This window comes from Chiloscyllium punctatum, chromosome 8 (genome assembly GCF_047496795.1).
Source record: "Chiloscyllium punctatum isolate Juve2018m chromosome 8, sChiPun1.3, whole genome shotgun sequence".
Taxonomy (NCBI): Eukaryota; Metazoa; Chordata; class Chondrichthyes; order Orectolobiformes; family Hemiscylliidae; genus Chiloscyllium; species Chiloscyllium punctatum.
Window position 1 is genome coordinate 126,527,190 of NC_092746.1, and position 18,694 is coordinate 126,545,883.

An 18,694-nucleotide genomic window follows, 5' to 3' on the forward strand; every position below is an offset into this window, starting at 1 on the left:
CGATTCTCCTACTCCTCGGATGCTGCCTGACCTGCTGTGCTTTTCCAGCACCACATTCTCTACTCTGATCTCCAGCATCTGCCGTCCTCACTTTCGCCTACATGTTTGCTCCTCTTTCTCATGCTCACTGTTGGTAGGCCTGTAGTACAGCCCCAACATTGTTACTGCACCCTTGCTATTTCTGAGCTCTGCCATATTGCTTCATTGCTCGAGTCTTCCATAGTGCCCTGCTTGAACACAACTGTGATCTCCTCTCTGACCAGTAATGCAACTCCTCCACCCCTTTTACCACATCCACTATTCTGCCTAAAGCATCTATATCCCGGGATATTTAGTTGCCAATTTTGCCCTTCCATCAACCAAGTCTTGGTAATCGCAATAACGTTATTCTGCTAGGTACGAATCCAAGCCCTAAGTTCATTTGCCTTATCTACTGTACTTCTCTCATTAAAACAAATGTACATCAGACCACCTGTCCCTTTGCTTTCATCATCTGCTCCGAGCCTATTCTTTCCCTTAGTCACGCTGACTTCATTATCTAGTTCCTTCCAGGTTTTAGTTGCTGCTTCCTTACTGTCCACTAACCACCTCGTTTGATTCCCATCCCCCTGCCATGTTAGTTTAAACCTGCCTAACAGCATTAGCGAAAGCTGAGGACATTGGTTTCAGTTCTGCCCAGTGTAGACCATCCAATTTGTAATAGACTCACCTCCAGCAAAACTGGTACCAATGTCCCAAAAATCTGAACTCCTCCCCTCCTGCCTATTCTTTCTTTTCTACTGTGACTAGCACGTGCTACTGGTAGCAATCTTGAGATCACTACCTCTGAGGTCCTACTTTTTAAACTTGGCTCCTCACTCCATAGAATCTGCTTGTAAGACCTCCTTCCATTTAGTACCTATATCGTTGGTCACAACAGTTGGCTGTTCACCCTCCCCCTTCAGAATATCCTGATCTGAGACATCCCTGCACCTGGGAGGCAACATACCATTCCTGAGTCTCAACAACAGAACCGCCTACCTACTCCCCTTATAATTGAATCCCCTATGACTATAGCCCTTCCACTCTTTCCTGCCCTTCTGTACAGCAGAGCCAGCTGTGGTTCCTTCCCCTGGTGAGCCTGGGATAGGATGAGGAAGTATGTCCCAAGCCTCGATTCAACTGGGAATGGGAATTGAACCTGAGATGATTAAAGTGATTGTTGGAGATCAGCCATTCCTGTTCCAGGACATTTCATAAAAGAGTTCTTCAAGGTAGTGTCCTAGCTCCAAGCATCTTCAGCTGCTCCATCGATTACCTTCCCTCCGCTAGGATAGAAGTGGGGATGTTTGCTGATGGCTGCACTAGTCATGATTCCTCAGACACTGAAATAGTCCATGTCAAAATGCCGTAAGACTTGGGCAAGATGTAGGCTTTGGCTGAAAAGTGGCAAGTGGCAAATGCCAAGCAATGGCCATTTCTAATGAGATACAGTATAGCCATCACCCCATGACATTTAAGTGTTACCAACACTGAATCCCTGCTATCAACATGCTAAGGGTTACCATTGACCAGAAATAAGAAATATTCCCCATTGCCCATTCTGCAACTTACAGAATACTGAATGGCCTGATGTCATAGAGTCATAGAGATGTGCAGCATAGTAACAGACCCTTCGATCCAACCTGTCCATGCCAATCAGATATCCCAACCCAATCTAGTCCCACCTGCCAGCACACAGCCCATATCCCTCCTAACCCTTCCTATTCATATACCCATCCAAATGCCTCTTAAATATTGCAATTGTACCAGCCTTCATCACTTCCTCTGGCAGCTCATTCCATTTCACCCTCTGCGTGAAAAAGTTGCTCCTTCGGTCTCTTTTTATATCTTTTCCTTCTCACCCTGAATCTATGCCCTCTAGTTCTGAACTCCCCGACCCCAGGGAAAAGACTTTGCCTATTTACCCTATCCATGTCTCTCATAATTTTGTAAATCTCTATAAGGTCACCCCTCAGCCTCTAACGCTCCAGGGAAAACAGCCCCAGCCTGTTCAGCCTCTCCCTATAGCTCAAATCCTCCAACCCTGGCAACATCCTTGTAAATCTTTTCTGAACCCTTTCAAGTTTCACAACATCTTTCCGATAGGAAGGAAATCAGAATTGCACACCATATTCCAAAAGTGGCCTAACCAATGTCCTGTACATCCGCAACATGCCTCCCAACTCCTGTACTCAATACTCTGACCAATAAAGGAAAGCATAACAAACACCTTCTTCACTATCCTATCTACCTGCAACTCCACTTTCAAGGAGCTATGAGCCTGCACTCCAAGGTCTCTTTGTTCAGTAACACTCCCTAGGACCTTACCATTAAGTGTATAAGTCCTGCTAAGATTTGCTTTCCCAAAATGCAGCACCTCACATTTATCTGAATTAAACTCCATCTGCCACTTCTCAGCCGATTGGCCCATCTGGTCCAGATCCTGTTGTAATCTGAGGTAACCCTCTGCGCTGTCCACTACACCTCCAATTTTGGTGTCATCTGAAAACTTACTAACTGTACCTCTTATGCTCGCAATCCATTGGTAGGAGGGACTTAGGACCCATGTGCACAACCTTAGAGTAAAGGGAAGACCTTTTAAAATGGAGATAAGGAGAAATGTCATCCAGAGTGGTGGATCTATGGAATTCATTGCCACAGAAGGCTGTGGAGGCCAGGTCGTTGAGTATATTTAAGACTGAAATATATTTTTGAGTATCAAGGGTTACAGGGAGAAAGTCGAGAGTGGGAATGAGAAAAATATCAGCCATTTTTGAATAGTGGGTAGGAGGCTGAGTGGAGAAATCGACATTTCGGGTTATGTGTTTTTCACTCAGCCCTGTTGGGCCAGAAGATTCATTCTTGATGAAGAGCTTATGCTCGAAACGTTAATTCACCTGCTCCTTGGATGCTGCCTGACCTGCTGTGCTTTTCTAGCACCACACTTTTCACTCTGATCTCCAGCATCTGCAGTCCTCGCTTTCTCCTGTTATGAATATGCCAAATCATGACGTGGGACTCAAACCTGGAGGTTCTGGCTCAAAGACAGGAACACTACCCACTCTGCCATGATATCCTGGAGAACAAACAAACAAAAAAGGGTATAGAACATAGAACATAAAACAATACAGCACAGAACAGGCCCTTCGGCCCTCAATGTTGTGCTGACCTGTGAACTATTCTCAGCTCGTCCCCGTACACTATCCCAAAATCATCTGTGTGCTTATCTAAGGATTGTTTAAATCTCCCTAATGTGGCTGAGTTGACTACATTAGCAGGTAGGGCATTGCACACCTTTACCACTCTCTGCATAAAGAACTTTCCTCTGACATCTGTCTTAAATCTATCACCTCTCAATTTGTAGTTATGCCCTCTCATACAAGCTGACGTCATTATCTTGGGAAAAAGTATTTCACTGTCTACCCTATCTAATCCTCTGAGACCAGGCAACCTCCTGGTAAGTCTCCTCTGCACTTTTACCAATGCTTCCACATCCTTCCTGTAATGTGACGAACAGAACTGTACACAATGTTCCAAGTGTGGCCGCACCAGCGTTTTGTATAGTTGCAGCATGATATTGTGGTTCTGGAACTCTATCCCCCTACCAATGAAACCTACCACACTGTAAGCCACCTTCACAGAACTATCCACCTGGGTGGCAACATTCAGGGTTCTATGCACATGGACTCCAAGATCCCTCTGCACATCCACACTACCAAGAATCTTTCCATTGATCCAGTAATCTGCCTTCCTGTTATTCTTCCCAAAGTGCATCACCTCACGTTGAGCTGCATTGAACTCCATTTGCCACCTCTCAGCCCAATTCTGCAGTTTATTCGAGTCCCCCTGCAACCTGTAACATTCTTCCAAACTGTCCACTTCTCCACCGACTTTAGTGTCGTCTGCAGATTTACTAATCCATCCACCTATGCCTGCGTCGAAGTCATTTATCAAAATGGCAAACAGCAGTGGTCCCAAAACAGATCCTTGTGGCACACCACTAGTAACTGGCCAGACTGAATATTTTCCATCACCCACCACTCGCTGCCACCTTCCACAAAGTCAGATTCTATTCCAAACTGTTAAATCACCCTCCATTCCATGCCTCTGCATTTTCTCCAACAGCCTACCATGTGGAACCTTATCAAAGGCTTTACTGAAGTCCATGGATACCACATCAATTACGCTTGGTCACCTTCTCAAAAAACTCTGAGATTTGTGAGACACGACCTGCCCTTGACGAAACCATGTTGACTATCAGAAATCAAATTGTTGCTTGGTAGATGATTATAAATCTTATCTCTTACAATCCTTTCCTACAACAGAAGTAAAGCTTACTAGTCTAATTACCTGGGTCATCTGTGCTACGCTTCTTGAACAATGGCACAACATTTGCAATCCTCTAGTCCTCAGGTACCAAACCTTAAGACAATGACGACTCAAATATCAAAGCCAGCGGTTCTGCTATCTCTTCCCTAGCTTCCCCGAGAATCCTCGGATAAATCCCATCTGACCCAGGGAGCTTGTTTACTTTCGTTCCTTCTAGAATTGATAACACCTGTGCGTAACTAACCTTAATCCTTTCTAGTCTAATATCTTGTACCTCATTCTTCTCCTCTACGATATTATCCTTTTCCTGAGTCAACACCAGTGAGAAATGATCATTTCGCACCTCTCTGATCTCTACATGGTCCACACTCCACTTCCCACTTCTGTCTTTGACTGGACCTATTCCTACCCTAATCATCCTTCTATTCCTCACATACATATAGAAAGCTTTAGGGTTCTCCTTTATTCTGTTTGCTAAAGACTGCTCATGTCCTCTCTTTGTTCTTCTTAACTCTCTCTTTAAATCCTTCCTAGCTGATCTGTAACTCTCCATCGCCTCATCTGAACCATCTTGCCTCATCAACACATAAGCCTCCTTCTTCTTCTTAACAAGAGATGCAATTTCTGTAGTAAACCATGGTTCCCTTACCTTATCACTTCCTCCCTGCCCGACAGGGAGGAATATCTGTTCCTTAAACCAACTCCACATTTCCATTGTCTGCATCCCCTGCATTTTGCTACCCCATTCTATGCATGCTAATTCTTGCCTAATTGCAATATAATTGCCCTTGCCTGATCGATAATTCTTGACCTGTGGCATGTACCATTGCTAAACTAAACGTAGTATTATTATGGTCACTCTCTCCAAAGTGCTCGCCTACAACTAAATCAAACACATGGCCTGGTTCATTACCAAGCATCCAATTCAGTGTGGCCTCCCCTCTTGTTGGCCCTTCAACATATAGAACGTAGAACATTACAGTGCAGTACAGGCCCTTCGGCCCTTGATGTTGTGCCGCCCTGTCATACTAATCTGGAGACAATCCCACCCACACTATGCCATGTACGTCCATATGCCTGTCCAATGACGACTTAAATGCACTTAAACTTGGCGTATCTCCTACCGTTGCAGGCAAAACATTCCATACCCTTACTACACTCTGAGTAAAGAAACAACCTCTGACACCTGTCTTATACCTATCTCCCCTCACTTTAAAGTTGTGTCCCCTCGTGTTTGCCGTTCCCATACTTGGAAAAAGTATGGGAACTCTATCTGATCACTCTATCTAACCCTCTGATTATCTTGTATGACTCTATTAAGTTACCTCTCAACCACCTTCTTCTCTAACGAGAACAGCCTCAAAGCCCTTGGCCTTTCCTCTTAAGACATTCCTTCCATACCAGGCAACATCCTAGTAAATCTTCTCTGCACCCTTTCCAAAGCTTCCACACTCTCCTTATAATGCGGTGACCAGAACTGTACACAGTACTCCAAGTGTGGCCATACCAGAGCTTTGTACAGCTGCAGCATAACCTCCTGGTTCCAGAACGCAATCCCTCTCTTAATAAAGGTCAAAATACTGTATGCCTTCTTAACAATCCTGTCAATCTGGGTGGCAACTTTCAGGGATCTGTGTACATGGACACCGTGATCTCTCTGCTCATCTGCACTCCCAAGAATCTTACCATTAGCCCAGTACTTTGCATTCTGATTACTTGGCATGTCCAAAGTGTATCACCTCACACTTGTCCACATTAAACTCCATTTGCCACCTCTCAGCCAGCTCTGCATCCTATCTATGTCTCTCTGCAACCTACTACATCCTTCGTCACTAGCCACAACTCCACTGACCTTCGTGTCATCTGCAAATTTACTAACCCACCCTTCTAAGCCCTCATCCAGGTCAATTATAAAAATGATGAACAGCAGTGGACCTAACACTGACCCTTGCGATACGCTGCTAGTAACTGGACACCAAGATGAACATATTCCGTCAACTACAACTCTGTTTTCTTTTAGCAAGCCAATTACTGATCCAAACTGCTATGTCTCCCACAATCCCATTCCTCCGCATTTTGTATAATAGCCTACTGTGGGGAACCTTATCAAACGCCTTGCTGAAATCCATATACACCACATCAACCGGTATACTTTCATCTACCTGTTTGGTCACTTTGTCAAAAAAGTCACTAAGATTCGTTAGGCACGACCTACCCTTCACAAAACCGTGCTGACTGTCCCCGATCAAATTATTCTTTTCTAGATGGTTATAAATCCTACCTCTTATAACCTTTTCCAACACTTTACCAACAACTGAAGTGAGGCTCACTGGTCTGTAATTACCAGGGTTGTCTCTTCTACCCTTTTTGAACAAGGGAACCACATTTGCTATCCTTCAGTTCTCAGGCACTATTCCTGTCGACAATGATGATTTGAAAATCAATGCCAAAGGCTCTGCAATCTCTTCCTTTGTTTCCCAGAGGATCCTAGGATAGATCCCATCCGGCCCAGGGGACTTGTCTATTTTCACACTCTGCAGTATTTCTAATACCTCTTCTTTGTGAACCTCGATCTCTTCTAGTCTAGATGCAAGTATCTCTGTATCTTCCTCGCCAACATTTTCATTTTCTATAATGAACAATGTTGAAGAATATTTATTTAGTGCTTCCCCTATCTGTACACATTGGAAAAAAACTGATCCATCCGATGTACTAGAGCTATAACATTTCCAGTCAATTTTGGGGAAGTTAAAGTCCCCCACAATGACCACCCTATTCCTTTCACTCCTACTCAGAATTGTTTTGCTAATCCTCTCCTACCTCCCTGAAATTCTGCGGATGCCTAGTTTAAAAAAAAAACTCCCAGCAGTGTGACCTCTCCTCTCCTGTTCCTAATCTCAGCCCATACCACCTCAGTAGACAAGTCCTCATCAAAAGTTCTCTCAACCGCTGTTATACTATTCTTGACTAACAAGGCCACGCCTCCCCCCTTTTACCACCTTGCCTGTTTTTAATTAAAGATCTAAACGCTGGAACCTGCAAAATCCATTCCTCACTCTGCTCTAGCCATGTCTCCGAAATGGCCACAACATCAAAGTCCCATGCTGCAAGCTCACCTACCTTATTTCGGATACTTCTGGCATTGAAGTAGACAGACTTCAGACCAGTTTGCTGTCTGCCAGCACGTTCCGGTGACCCTGAAATCTTGTCCCTGTCCTTCCTACTCTCGTCCTCCTGTGCACTGCAGCTACACCTCCGGTTCCCATCCCCCTGCTGAGCTCGTTTAAACCCACCCGGATGGATGTGATGTAACTGAGAACAACAGGTGGTGTCTGAAAAATGGATACATTGAAAGTTAGATTTGAAATTATTAAACATTACCACCTACAAGTTCCCCTCCAAGCCACTTGCCATCCTGATCTGAAAGTATATCATTGTTCCTTCATTGTCGCTGCATCAAAATCTTGTCATGCCTCCCTAATAACAATGTGGGTCTACCTACAATGCATGAAGTGCAGCAGTTCGAGAAAGCAGCTCACCACTGGGGCAATAAATACTGGCCAGCCAGCCACATGATTTTTGAGTTTGATTGTCTTAAGTAAAATTTGAGTCGTTATCATTCCTGATATGTGTAAAATTGAGCTTCCCTCTACTTAAAATTTCAAACTAAGACTGCTAATTTAAATGTGATTTTGAGTCTGTCTGGTTTCAAGTCTGTATGCCTCTTCCAGAGGATTGTCACATTCGTCAAAGTCAACTCAGTCACATGATTGTGTGGATCAATGACTTCCAGAGCACATCTCGGAGTGAGGAAGAGAAGGTTGTGTTTGATGTTCTTTGTGGGGATTTCAATTTTGACAACTGCTCACTGGGTAAGTTTCTGTTCATACAATGAAAAATAATAATTATCTCCACTCCACTGCTTATGACCCCATGGTCACCTTTCTTACCTAATTTAGTCTGGCAACATTCAAAGGCTAGCCATATTTGTCAAGTCTTTGTGTCACTATTGACCTAACCTAATTTGTACTACTACCTATTCCCATCTTAGTAACTTTTATCCCAACTTTGCCCATTTATATTACCTCATCTGCTGAAATCATTAACCAAGCCTTTGTTGCCCCTTTGTTGACTCCTGTTCAAACGAGAGTTGATTTTTAAAATTCTGATCCTTGTTTACAAGTCCCTCCTTGGCCTTACCTCTCCAATCTCTCATTTTCCTTCAGTTTTGTAACCCTCCAAGATATCTGTACTACTCTAATTCTGGTCTCTTGTACATACCAAATTATAATATTTCAATATTTGTGGCTCTGCTTTTAGTTGCCTAGACACTAAGCTGTGGAATAACTCCTAAACATTATTGTTTATCTAACTCCTACAAGATGCTGTTTAAAGTGTACCTCTTTAACCAAGCTTTTGGTTATCTAATCTAAAGTGTCCTCAAATGACTTGGTGTCATACTTTTGTTTTATGTCCAGTGAAGTGTTTTGATACATTTTTGTTATGTTCAAGATGCTATGTCAGTATTTTGTTGTAATTAATCATCTGTGCGGACTGTTCTCTACAAATGTAAATTTGAATTCCTGTTCTGGGTATATCACTTGTAATTTGGGCTTTTTACTACCATAGATGATGAGGGCTGCCTTCTGATCACTTTGGATCTAGATTAGAGTGGTGGTGGAAAAGCACAGCAGGTCAGGCAGTATCAGAGGAGCAGGAAAATCGATGTTTCAGGCAAAAAGCCTTCGTCAGGAATAAAAGCAGGGAGCCTCCAAGGTGGAGAGATAAATGGGAGGGGGGGTGGGGCTGGGGAGAAGGTAGCCAAGAGTACAATAGGTGGATAGAGGTGGGGATGAAGGTCACTTTGCTTTTCAGCGATTCACTTGACCACTTCTTAGGCAGTGACCAATTTGTATGGGACGAGATGCACTAGTTTGGTTAATGACTGCAAGTTCACTTTGATACAGGACATTTAGACAGGGCTGTGAAGAAGGCTTTTGGCACACTGGCCTTCATCAGTCAGGGCAGTGAGTATTGAAGTTGGCAAGTTATGTTGTAGTTGTACAGGATATTGGTGAGGCCACACTTCGAGTATTGTGTTCAGTTTTGGTCACCTTACTATAGGAAGGATGTTATTATACCAGAATGAGTGCTGAGGAAATTTACAAGGATGTTGCCTGGACTCAATAATCTGAGTTATGGGAGAGGTTGGACAAACTAGGACTTTTTTCTTTAGTGTGTAGGAGACTATGGGGGGACTTTATAGAACTGTATAAGATAACAAGAGGCATGGATAGGGTGAATGCATTCCATCTTTTTCCCAGGGCTGGGGAATCAAGGACTAGAGGATATCTGTTTAAGGTTATAGGGGACAGAATAAAAGGGACCCAAGGGGCAACTTTTTTTTAAAGAGAGGGTGGTACGCATATGGAATGAGCTGCCAGCGGAAGTGGTTGAGGCGAGTATATTAACAAATGTTAGAAGGCATTTGGACAAAGACATAGGTAGGAAAGGTTTAGAATAATATGGGCCAAGTGGGGAGAGATGGGATTAGTGTTGATGGACATTTTGGTTGGTATTGACCAGTTTGGGCCAAAGGGCCTATCTCCATGCTGTACAACTTTGACTCTAGACAGTATTAGATGAGTAAGGTATTACTGAACTTGCTGGGTTTTAAACTACAATTCAGTTGATGGTTATTTTTATTTAGCCGGTGTTAGTAAAATCTAAAGTTGTGCTGGAAGAACCCAGGTTTTAGTCTTGATCTATGCAGAAGTATCTGGTCTTATTTTTATTAGACGGTCTTATTATTATTTGACAGTCTTATCTGGAAAATTAAAAGAAGGTTATCTAATTTTGTTGTATTAAAGCTGAATGCTAAAGTAGTTCAACTCCAATCTACTCCATCCTGAGGCCATTTTGAGGATTCTACTTGGACTGGATGATGCTAACTGAATAACACCCTTAACTACTACTTTTTCCTCCAGAAGACCAATTGGAACAGCAGCACCAGATACTCCAAATATATAAAGATCCCTGCTGTTCTGGACCGGGTAGAGAGAAACCTGGAGTCATAGGTTAGTACAGGTACTCTGTTAACTTACTCAGTCATAGATTCTTAAAGCACAGAAATAGACCATTCAGTTTAGCTATTCCATACTGACCAAGTTTCCCAAACTAAAACTAGTTCTGTTTGCCTTCTTTCTAAATGTGACTCCTAATTTTATTTGTTCTTTTAAGGGCTGTGGGTCTTCCTGGTAAAGTCAATATTTGCTTATTTCAAATTTTCCTGAACTGTGTGGCTTGCCAGGCCATTGCAAGTGTCAGCCACATTGCTGTGTAGTCACATGTAGGCCAGACTGTGTAAGGGAGTTAATGCAGCTCTTTTTTCACTCTATCTGGGCTCCATCTCCACCTATCGTTTACCCTTTTTGTCTCTTTTTCCCCCTCCTCCCAGCCCCCCTCTCTGGCACATATGCCAACCTTTTCTCAGCTACACTCAGTTCTCAAAGAAGGGTCACTGAACCTGAAATGTTAACTCTGCTTTCTCTCCACTGATGCTGCCAGACCTGCTGAGATTTTCCAGGTGTTTGTGATTCTGTTTCCATTACTAAGACTGCTGCTTTTCACCCAACTCCATGGATCCCAGCTTATCTGCTACTGAAACCTGCATTATGGTTTGTTACCTTTTACACTTCCAATGTACTCTGAGCATCCCATCTTTCTCCTTCATAAATATAAGAGCATCTGAAAATCTATCCATGTTTGGTCTCTCTCCAACATCAGTTCACCCATCACACTGTTCTGTCTCACTTGAAAATGTTAAAAGCATTAATTTCAAAATTCTCATTTTTTGTTTTTAAATCCCTTCTTGGACTCTACCCTCCCTAAAATTCTCCAACACCTGCACTCCTCCAGTACATGGGCTGTAACTTCAGCTGCCAAGGTCCAGAGCTCTGCAATTCCATCTGTAAACATCGCTGCCTCACTATCACTTCCTTTCTTCTTTTTAAGATTCTTCTTTAAATCTGTTTTTGATCAATCTTTTGATTATAGAATCCCTACAGTGCAGATAGAGGTCATTTGGCCCTTCAAGTCTCTACCAAACGTCCAAAAAGCATCTCATCCAGACCCATCCCTATCCCTGTAACCCTGAATTTAACGTCCCCCTTCCCCCCCCCCCCCCCCCCACCTTAACCCAGTTCCAACCTTTCAGTTCAGCACTGCCCTCATGACCTGTCCCACCTGTCAATCTTCCTTCCCACCTATCCACTTCACCCTCCTCTCTGACCTATCACCTTTACCCCACCTTCATCCACCTTCACTCTCAGCTATCTTCTCCCCAGGGGGTAAAAACAATGACTGCAGATGCTGGAAAGCAAATACTGGATTAGTGGTGCTGGAAGAACACAGCAGTTCAGGCAGCATCCAACGAGCAGTGAAATCGACCTTTCGGGCAAAAGCCCTTCATCAGGAGTAAAGGCAGTGAGCCTGAAGCATGGAGAGATAAGCTGCTGTGTTCTTCCAGCACCACTAATCCAGTATCTTCTCCTCAGCCCCATTCCCCTCCCATTTATCTCTCCACCCTCAAGGCTACCAGCCTCACTCCTGATGAAGCGCTCTGGCCTGAAACGTCTATTTTCCTTCTCCTCAGATGCTGTGCTTCTCCAGCAATACACTCTCAACTCTGAATTTAACATGGCCAATCCTCCTAACCTGCACACCTTTGGTCTGTGGGACAAAACCGGAGCATCCGGAGGAAACCCACATAGACACTGGGAGAATGTGTAGACTCCACACAGATGGTCGCCTGAGGTTGGAATCAAACCTGGGTCCCTGATGAGGCAGCAGTATTAACCACTGTACCACCGATATCCAACCAAACATCTCCCACGTATGACAATCCAGTTTTGATACAACTCCCATGTCTTGTCTTGTGGCATTTTACTGCATTAAAGGGCTGATGTACTGTGTAAGTTGTTATGGGTGAATAGCTTAGTCCAATTTCTGTGTTCCTGGAAGAAATCAAAATTTTAAAACCAACTTCATCAAAGATCTAATCTTTACCAATCAACTTGGATTGAATAGGTCTTCAGTAGGTCTGTCCCATAGGATCCCAAGGAGGTATTAACATCCCAAGTCTCTTCAAGGTGGTGGTCTGACTGTTCCTGGGCAATTATCCCATGGTCGTCTTGTTGCAAACAGATTATTTAAAAGAAAGTTGTTAGCCATGGATATCCTTGTATAATAAAAGATTTGTCCCATCTTTTTTGCTTAGGTACGCTGTTGCAACAAAGAACCATGTATGAAGATCCAGTGAAGAGCCCAGAAAGCTTGCAGCGGTGAGTATGGGCATGAGATGGCGTGAACAAACAATAGAACCGGACTCGATTGCAAAATTCTCTGCACTTGAGTGCCAATTGTGGCTCACTGGGTGAGACATTTGCCTTTTAATCAGAAGGTTTTTTCATTCAGTTGTAGTACGCAAGTGTCTGTGCACTGAGCTGTTCTGCACTGTCAGATGGCGAGTAGTTTGGGAGTACAGTTTTCCTGGAGAAGCCATATTTTGAATATGACATTAAACCAACATCTGCTTTCATAAACAAACAAACAGATCTTCTGCCAAATTTCACGGGAATGGAAAATGCTTCTCAGCTCCTAGCAAATGTTTAAATATAAATATCTGACCATTTATCTTGCTGCTATTTGTGGGACTTTGCATGCATTGGATGCCACATTTTCTTTATTCATTCATGGGACATGGGCATTGGTGGCTGGCCAGCACCCATTGTCAATCCTAATTGCCCTTATGATGTTGATGGTGAGCTGTCTCCTTGAACAGTTAGTCATGTGCTTGAGGTTGACCCACAATGCCCTGAGGGAGGGAATTCCAGGAATTTGATCCAACAACAATGAAAGAATGGCAGTATGTTTCCAAGTCAGGATGCTGAGTGCATTGAAGGGGAGCTTGAAGATGTGGTGTTCCCATGTCTCGAATGTTCTTGTCTTTCTAGATGGAAGTGGGAAATTTTGAAGGTGCTGTCTAAGAATCTTTGATTTTTGTGCAGTGCATCTTATGAGTGTTGGTGGCGGAGTGAGCTCCTGTAGAGATGTCCTGGAGCTTAAATACCTGACCTCCAACAACCACCCCAATATTCCTGTGTGTCAGGTATGACTCCAACCAGAGAAGAGTTTGCTCCCAATTCCAGTTGATCTGGGGCTCCTTGATGTGACACTTGGTCAAATGCAGCCTGGATATCAAGTGCTGTCACTCTCGCCTCGGCTCTGGAATTTATTGATTTTTTTTTTGTCTGTTTGAACCAAACTGCAATGGGGTCAGGAGTTAAAGGTAGGCCTAGAGCGCCTGCAGTGAGATCCTGGGGGTGAGATGACTGACCAACAACTACAACCATGAGTGTCCCTGGCAGAATCCAAATTGGACATCAATGTGCAGGCTAATGTTGAGCAGGTGCTGCTTGACAGCTCTATTGATGCCACTTTCCATTGCTTTACTGATGATCAACAGTAAACTGGGGCAGTAATTGGTTGGGTTGGATTTGTCGCACCTTTTGTGTACAGAACATACCTTGGCAATTTTCAATATTGTCGGGCAAATGCCTGCATAGTAACTATACTGGAACTGCTTGGCTCATGGTGTGGCAGGTTCTGGAGCACAAATCTTCAATCCTACTGCTAAAATGTTGTCAGGGCCCATAGTCTTTGCAGTACCCATTTCTTGATATCACGTGGAGTGAATTGCATTAGCTGAAGGCTGGCATTGATGATGCTGAGGACTACTAGAGAAGGTCAAGATATATCATCCACTTGGCATATCTGGCTAATTACTGTCATGGATAGATGCATCTGTAGCCTGCAGATTGGTGATGAGATCATATGTTTTTCTTGGTTCCCTCACCACCTGCCACAGACCCAATCCAGTAGTTACATTCTTATAATCCATTCGGTAATGCTGCTTGATGGTAGATATTGAAATCTCCCATTCTATTTTGCACCCTGACTACCTTCAACAGTTCCTCCAATAGTTGCTCAATGTTAAGGAGTACTGATTCATCAGCCAAGGGAGAATTGAATGTGATCACCAGTGGGTTGACTTGTCTGCGCAACATTTTTCCCAATTTTGGCACTAGTCCCAGATGTTAGTAAGGAGGACTTTGCAGGATTGACAGGGCGACTGTATAGCTATGTTATGGGATCTTGCCATTGATATGTTGTAATGTGGTTCAGTACCTTGTGAAAGATGCTATAAATGCAAATTTGGCCTTCCCATTTCTTAATAAATGCAGCTTTAAGTAGTTCGGTTTGCATGACTGACTTTGAGCTATTTCCATACTGAATTTATGTTCTGCTGTCCCTGTGGCACATTTCTTTTTTATGTTTAAAATCCCCACAGTGTGGAAACAGGCCATTTGGCCCAACAAGTTCACACTAGCCCTCTGAAGATCATCCGACCCAGACCTTACCCCTATAATCCTGCATTTCCCATGGCTAAGGTATCCAACCTACACATCCCTGAACACTGGGTAATCTAGCATGGCCAATCTACCTAATTTGTACATCTTTGGACTGTGGGAGGAAACCGGAGCACCCAGCAGAAACTCTCAGACGCAGGGAGAACATGCATAATTACTGGCTAAAGCGATTGCTAGAAGATTACGGAATGAAAGATACATTAATGATCCCAGGTTTAAATCACACATCTTCAATCTTTTCAGAGCTTTAGAGATTGAAGAATTGAGGAAACAATACCTGGAATTTCCTGTCAATCCTGCTGTCAATAGCACAGAGCCCAGAAGTGTAGGAGGTGGACGTAGGATTGATTATTTGCTGTATCGGGAAGACACTGTTGCAAAAGGAGTGATTACTGTGAGTATGACCTATCTGTACACTTATCTCCCAGTTCCATTCACCCAACAGTCTTGGGCTCACTGACTTAGATTGGTTTGGCAATGCCGTAATTTAAAATTCTCATCCTCTCCTATTCCCCCATGGCTTCACTCCTCCTCATCTCTGAAACAGCCCTGCAAGCTGACAAGATCTTGCATTTCAAATGTTCAACATTCCATTACTGGTGGTTGTACTTCCAGCTATCTTGGTCTGAAATTTCCTCCCTAAATCTCTGTAACTTCCCTTCCTCCTGCAGTATGTTCCTTTAAAACTTCCATCTTAGACAAAAGGTTTGTCACATGATAGCTCATTATCAAAAATATTTCTGTCAATGTTCCAGGAACTTTTATTGCATGACACGTAAATGCAATGTTTTTTTAGTACTGTCAATCAGTGACACTTAATCTTCAAAGCTCGTTTATAGGATGATCAATACTTGCTTCACTGGTTCTGAAGCCATGTCTTTCAATGTTCACACTTGAATGTAGACAACACAGAAAGCTACACTTCAGAGCACTTTTTTCTTTTTGCAACTGAATTGCTTTGACTGTTAACTAGGCCATGCAAATAATTGCGCCCACAAGAATGATGAGTAACTCACCTCCTAACTTTTTTAAAGCCTTTATATATAGGCACAAGCCAGGAATATAACAAAATTCCAACTTGCCTGGATGAGCGCATTGCCACCAACATTCCACAAGACTATAAGATGTAGGAGCACGAGTAGGCCATTCAATGAGACTGCAGCTAATTTAGTAATCCTCAACTCTGTTTACTATATGTCTGTAATGCTCAGTTCCCTTACTGATTTTAAAAATCAAGGTAAAAAACAATGACTGCAGATGCTGGAAAAGCACAGCAGTTCAGGCAGCATCCAAGGAGCACTAAAATTGACGTTTCATTCCTGATGAAGGGCTTTTGCCCGAAACGTCGATTTTACTGCTCCTCAGATGTTGCCTGAACTGCTCTGATTTTAAAAATCTGTCCATGTTGGCCTTGAATATATTCAGTGGCACAGCCTCAAGAGTCCTTTGCAGTTAAGAATTCCACAAGTTCAGTATTCTCTGAAAGAAGAAAATGATCCTTCTCTGTCTTAAATGTACAATCCCTTATTTTGAGATAATGGTCTCTGGTTCTAAACTATACTGCAAGGGGAAACAACTTCCTACACCCTAATAATCTTATGTTTCAATAAGGTCTCTGCATTCTTCTAAACTCCAATGAGTACAAGCCCAACCTACTCAACTTTGCTTAAGGAAATCCCTTCAAACCTTAAATCAACCAAGGGCAACTTCTCTGGACTGCCTCCAATCTCCATATATCTTTCCCTGGATGGAGCGCCCAAGACTGTTCACAGTACTCCAGCTGTGGTCTGACTAATACATTGTATAGTTTTAACAAGACTTCCCCTCAATTAATATTCTCTTCCCATAAAGTCATAACATAGAGGAGCAGAGTTAGGCCATTCAGCCCAATGAGTCTGTTTGCTATTTGATCATGGCTAATATGTTCCTCAAGATAGCCTGCTTGGCACACTTTCCTCATTCCTGAAGAAGGGCTGATGCCAGAAATGTCGATTCTCCTGCTGTGCTTTTCCAGAAACACATTTTCAGCTAATATGTTCCTCAACCTAATTCTTCTGCTTGATCTTGTTACTTTACTTTATTAAGAACCTATCCATATCTGTCTTAAATGCACTCAATGACTTGGTCTCCACAGCTTTATGCAGCAATGATTTCCGCAGATTGAAGAAATTCTTCTCTGACTGACTGAAGAAACTCCCCCTCATTTTTTCTTCTCTCAGGCTGTGCCATCAGGCCCTAGTTTCTCCTAATGAAAACATCTTCTCCACGTCCATTCTACGCAGGCTTCTCACTATTCTGTAAGTTTCAGTCAGAACCCCCCTCCCTCAACCTCCTAAACTCCATAGAACATAGACCAAGAATCGTCCACCACTCTTCGTGATACTGAGGATCATTCTTCTAAACTTCCTCTGGATTCTTTCCAATACCAGGGCATCCTTGCTTAGGGATGGGGCTCATGGTATTCCAACTGTAATCTGATCAGAGCTTTCTGCAACATCAGCAGTACATCGCAACTTTTTTTTTCCCAAGGCCTCTTGAAATGAATGTTAAGATTGCATTTGCCAAGTGAACCTGCATGTTACCCTAAGAGAATCATGAACCATTACTCTTAAGTCCTGTCAAGCCTTGGATTTCTGAAGCCTTTCCCCTTTAGAAAATAGTCTACCCTTTTCTTCCTACTGAAATGCATAATTTCTCAATTGTATTCTATCTACCACTCCTTCACTTGCTCTCTTAGTCTGTCCAACTTCTTCTGCAGCCTCACCACTTGCTCAACGCTATCTGTCCCACCACCTATCTTTGTGTCATCTGCAAACTTAGCAACAATGCCCTCAGTTCCTTTTGTCCAGATGGTTAATATATAATGTGAATAGTTGTAGTCCCAGCTCTGACTCTTACTAGGACCTCCACTAATTACCAGCTGCCATCCTGCAAAAATCCCTTTATCCATCGTCTTCCCCCTCCTGCCAGTCAGCAAGTCCTCTATCCATGCCGGTACCTTTCTCCTAACACAATGGGCTCTTATCTTTCTTAGAAGGCTCCTGTGCAGCATCTTACCAAAGGCCTCCCAGAAATCCAAATAGATTGTGTCCACTGACACTCTTTTGTCTAACGTGCTAATTTACTCCTCAAAGAATTCTAACACATTTGGCAGGCATGACCTCCTCTTAATGAAATAAAAACTGAAAGAACTGCAAATGCTGTAAATCAGAAACAAAAATAGAAATTGTTGGAAAAGCTCTGCAGTCTGGCAGCATCTGTGGAGAGAAATCAATGTAATGTTTCAAGTCAAGTGACCCTTCCTTAGAACTGAGGAAGACCCCCGTGTGTCTGCATACTGCTCCGCTATCTCCTTCAGATGTATCACTTATAGTCCATCTGGTCCGGAAGCATGGTAAGTTTGTGGATGACACCAAGATTGGTGGTATAATGGATGGTGAAGGAGAATTCAGGGAGATTTTGGTCAGTTGAATGAAAAGGCTGAGGATTAACAGATGGAGTTTAATTTGAATAAATGCAAGGTACTGTATTTTGGTAAAACAAAAAAGGACAGGGCTTGTAAAGACAGACCTAGGGGTTCAGACACACAATTCTTTGACATTGTGTCACATGTAGACAGGGTGGTTAAGAAGGCATTTAGCATGCTTGCCTTCACTTATTGAACCTTTGAGTATAGGAGTTGGGATGTCATGTTGAGATTGTACAGGATGTTGGTGAGGCCTGTTCTGGATTAATGTGTCCAATTCTGGTGCCCTGTTGTAGGGGATATTATGAAGTCAGAGTGTTCAGAAGAAATTTACCAGGACGTTGCCAGGAAATGGAGGTTGAGTATAAAGATAAGCTGGGACTTTTTT

The 18,694-nt window shown here is 43.1% G+C and overlaps 1 protein-coding gene across 2 annotated transcripts in view; it reads left to right on the forward strand.

Moving 5' to 3' along the window:
- The window catches only part of smpd5 (sphingomyelin phosphodiesterase 5), a 70,933-nt gene that overhangs the window by 35,191 nt on the left and 17,048 nt on the right, over window positions 1–18,694 (forward strand). The window contains exons 4-7 of one of the 2 annotated variants that reach the window (XM_072576432.1): window positions 8,082–8,222; window positions 10,338–10,427; window positions 12,629–12,692; window positions 15,084–15,234. In XM_072576432.1, the coding sequence (XP_072432533.1) occupies window positions 8,082–8,222; window positions 10,338–10,427; window positions 12,629–12,692; window positions 15,084–15,234 (446 nt within the window). The remainder of the gene's footprint in view (window positions 1–8,081; window positions 8,223–10,337; window positions 10,428–12,628; window positions 12,693–15,083; window positions 15,235–18,694) is intronic. The other variant, XM_072576433.1, reaches the window with a different exon arrangement.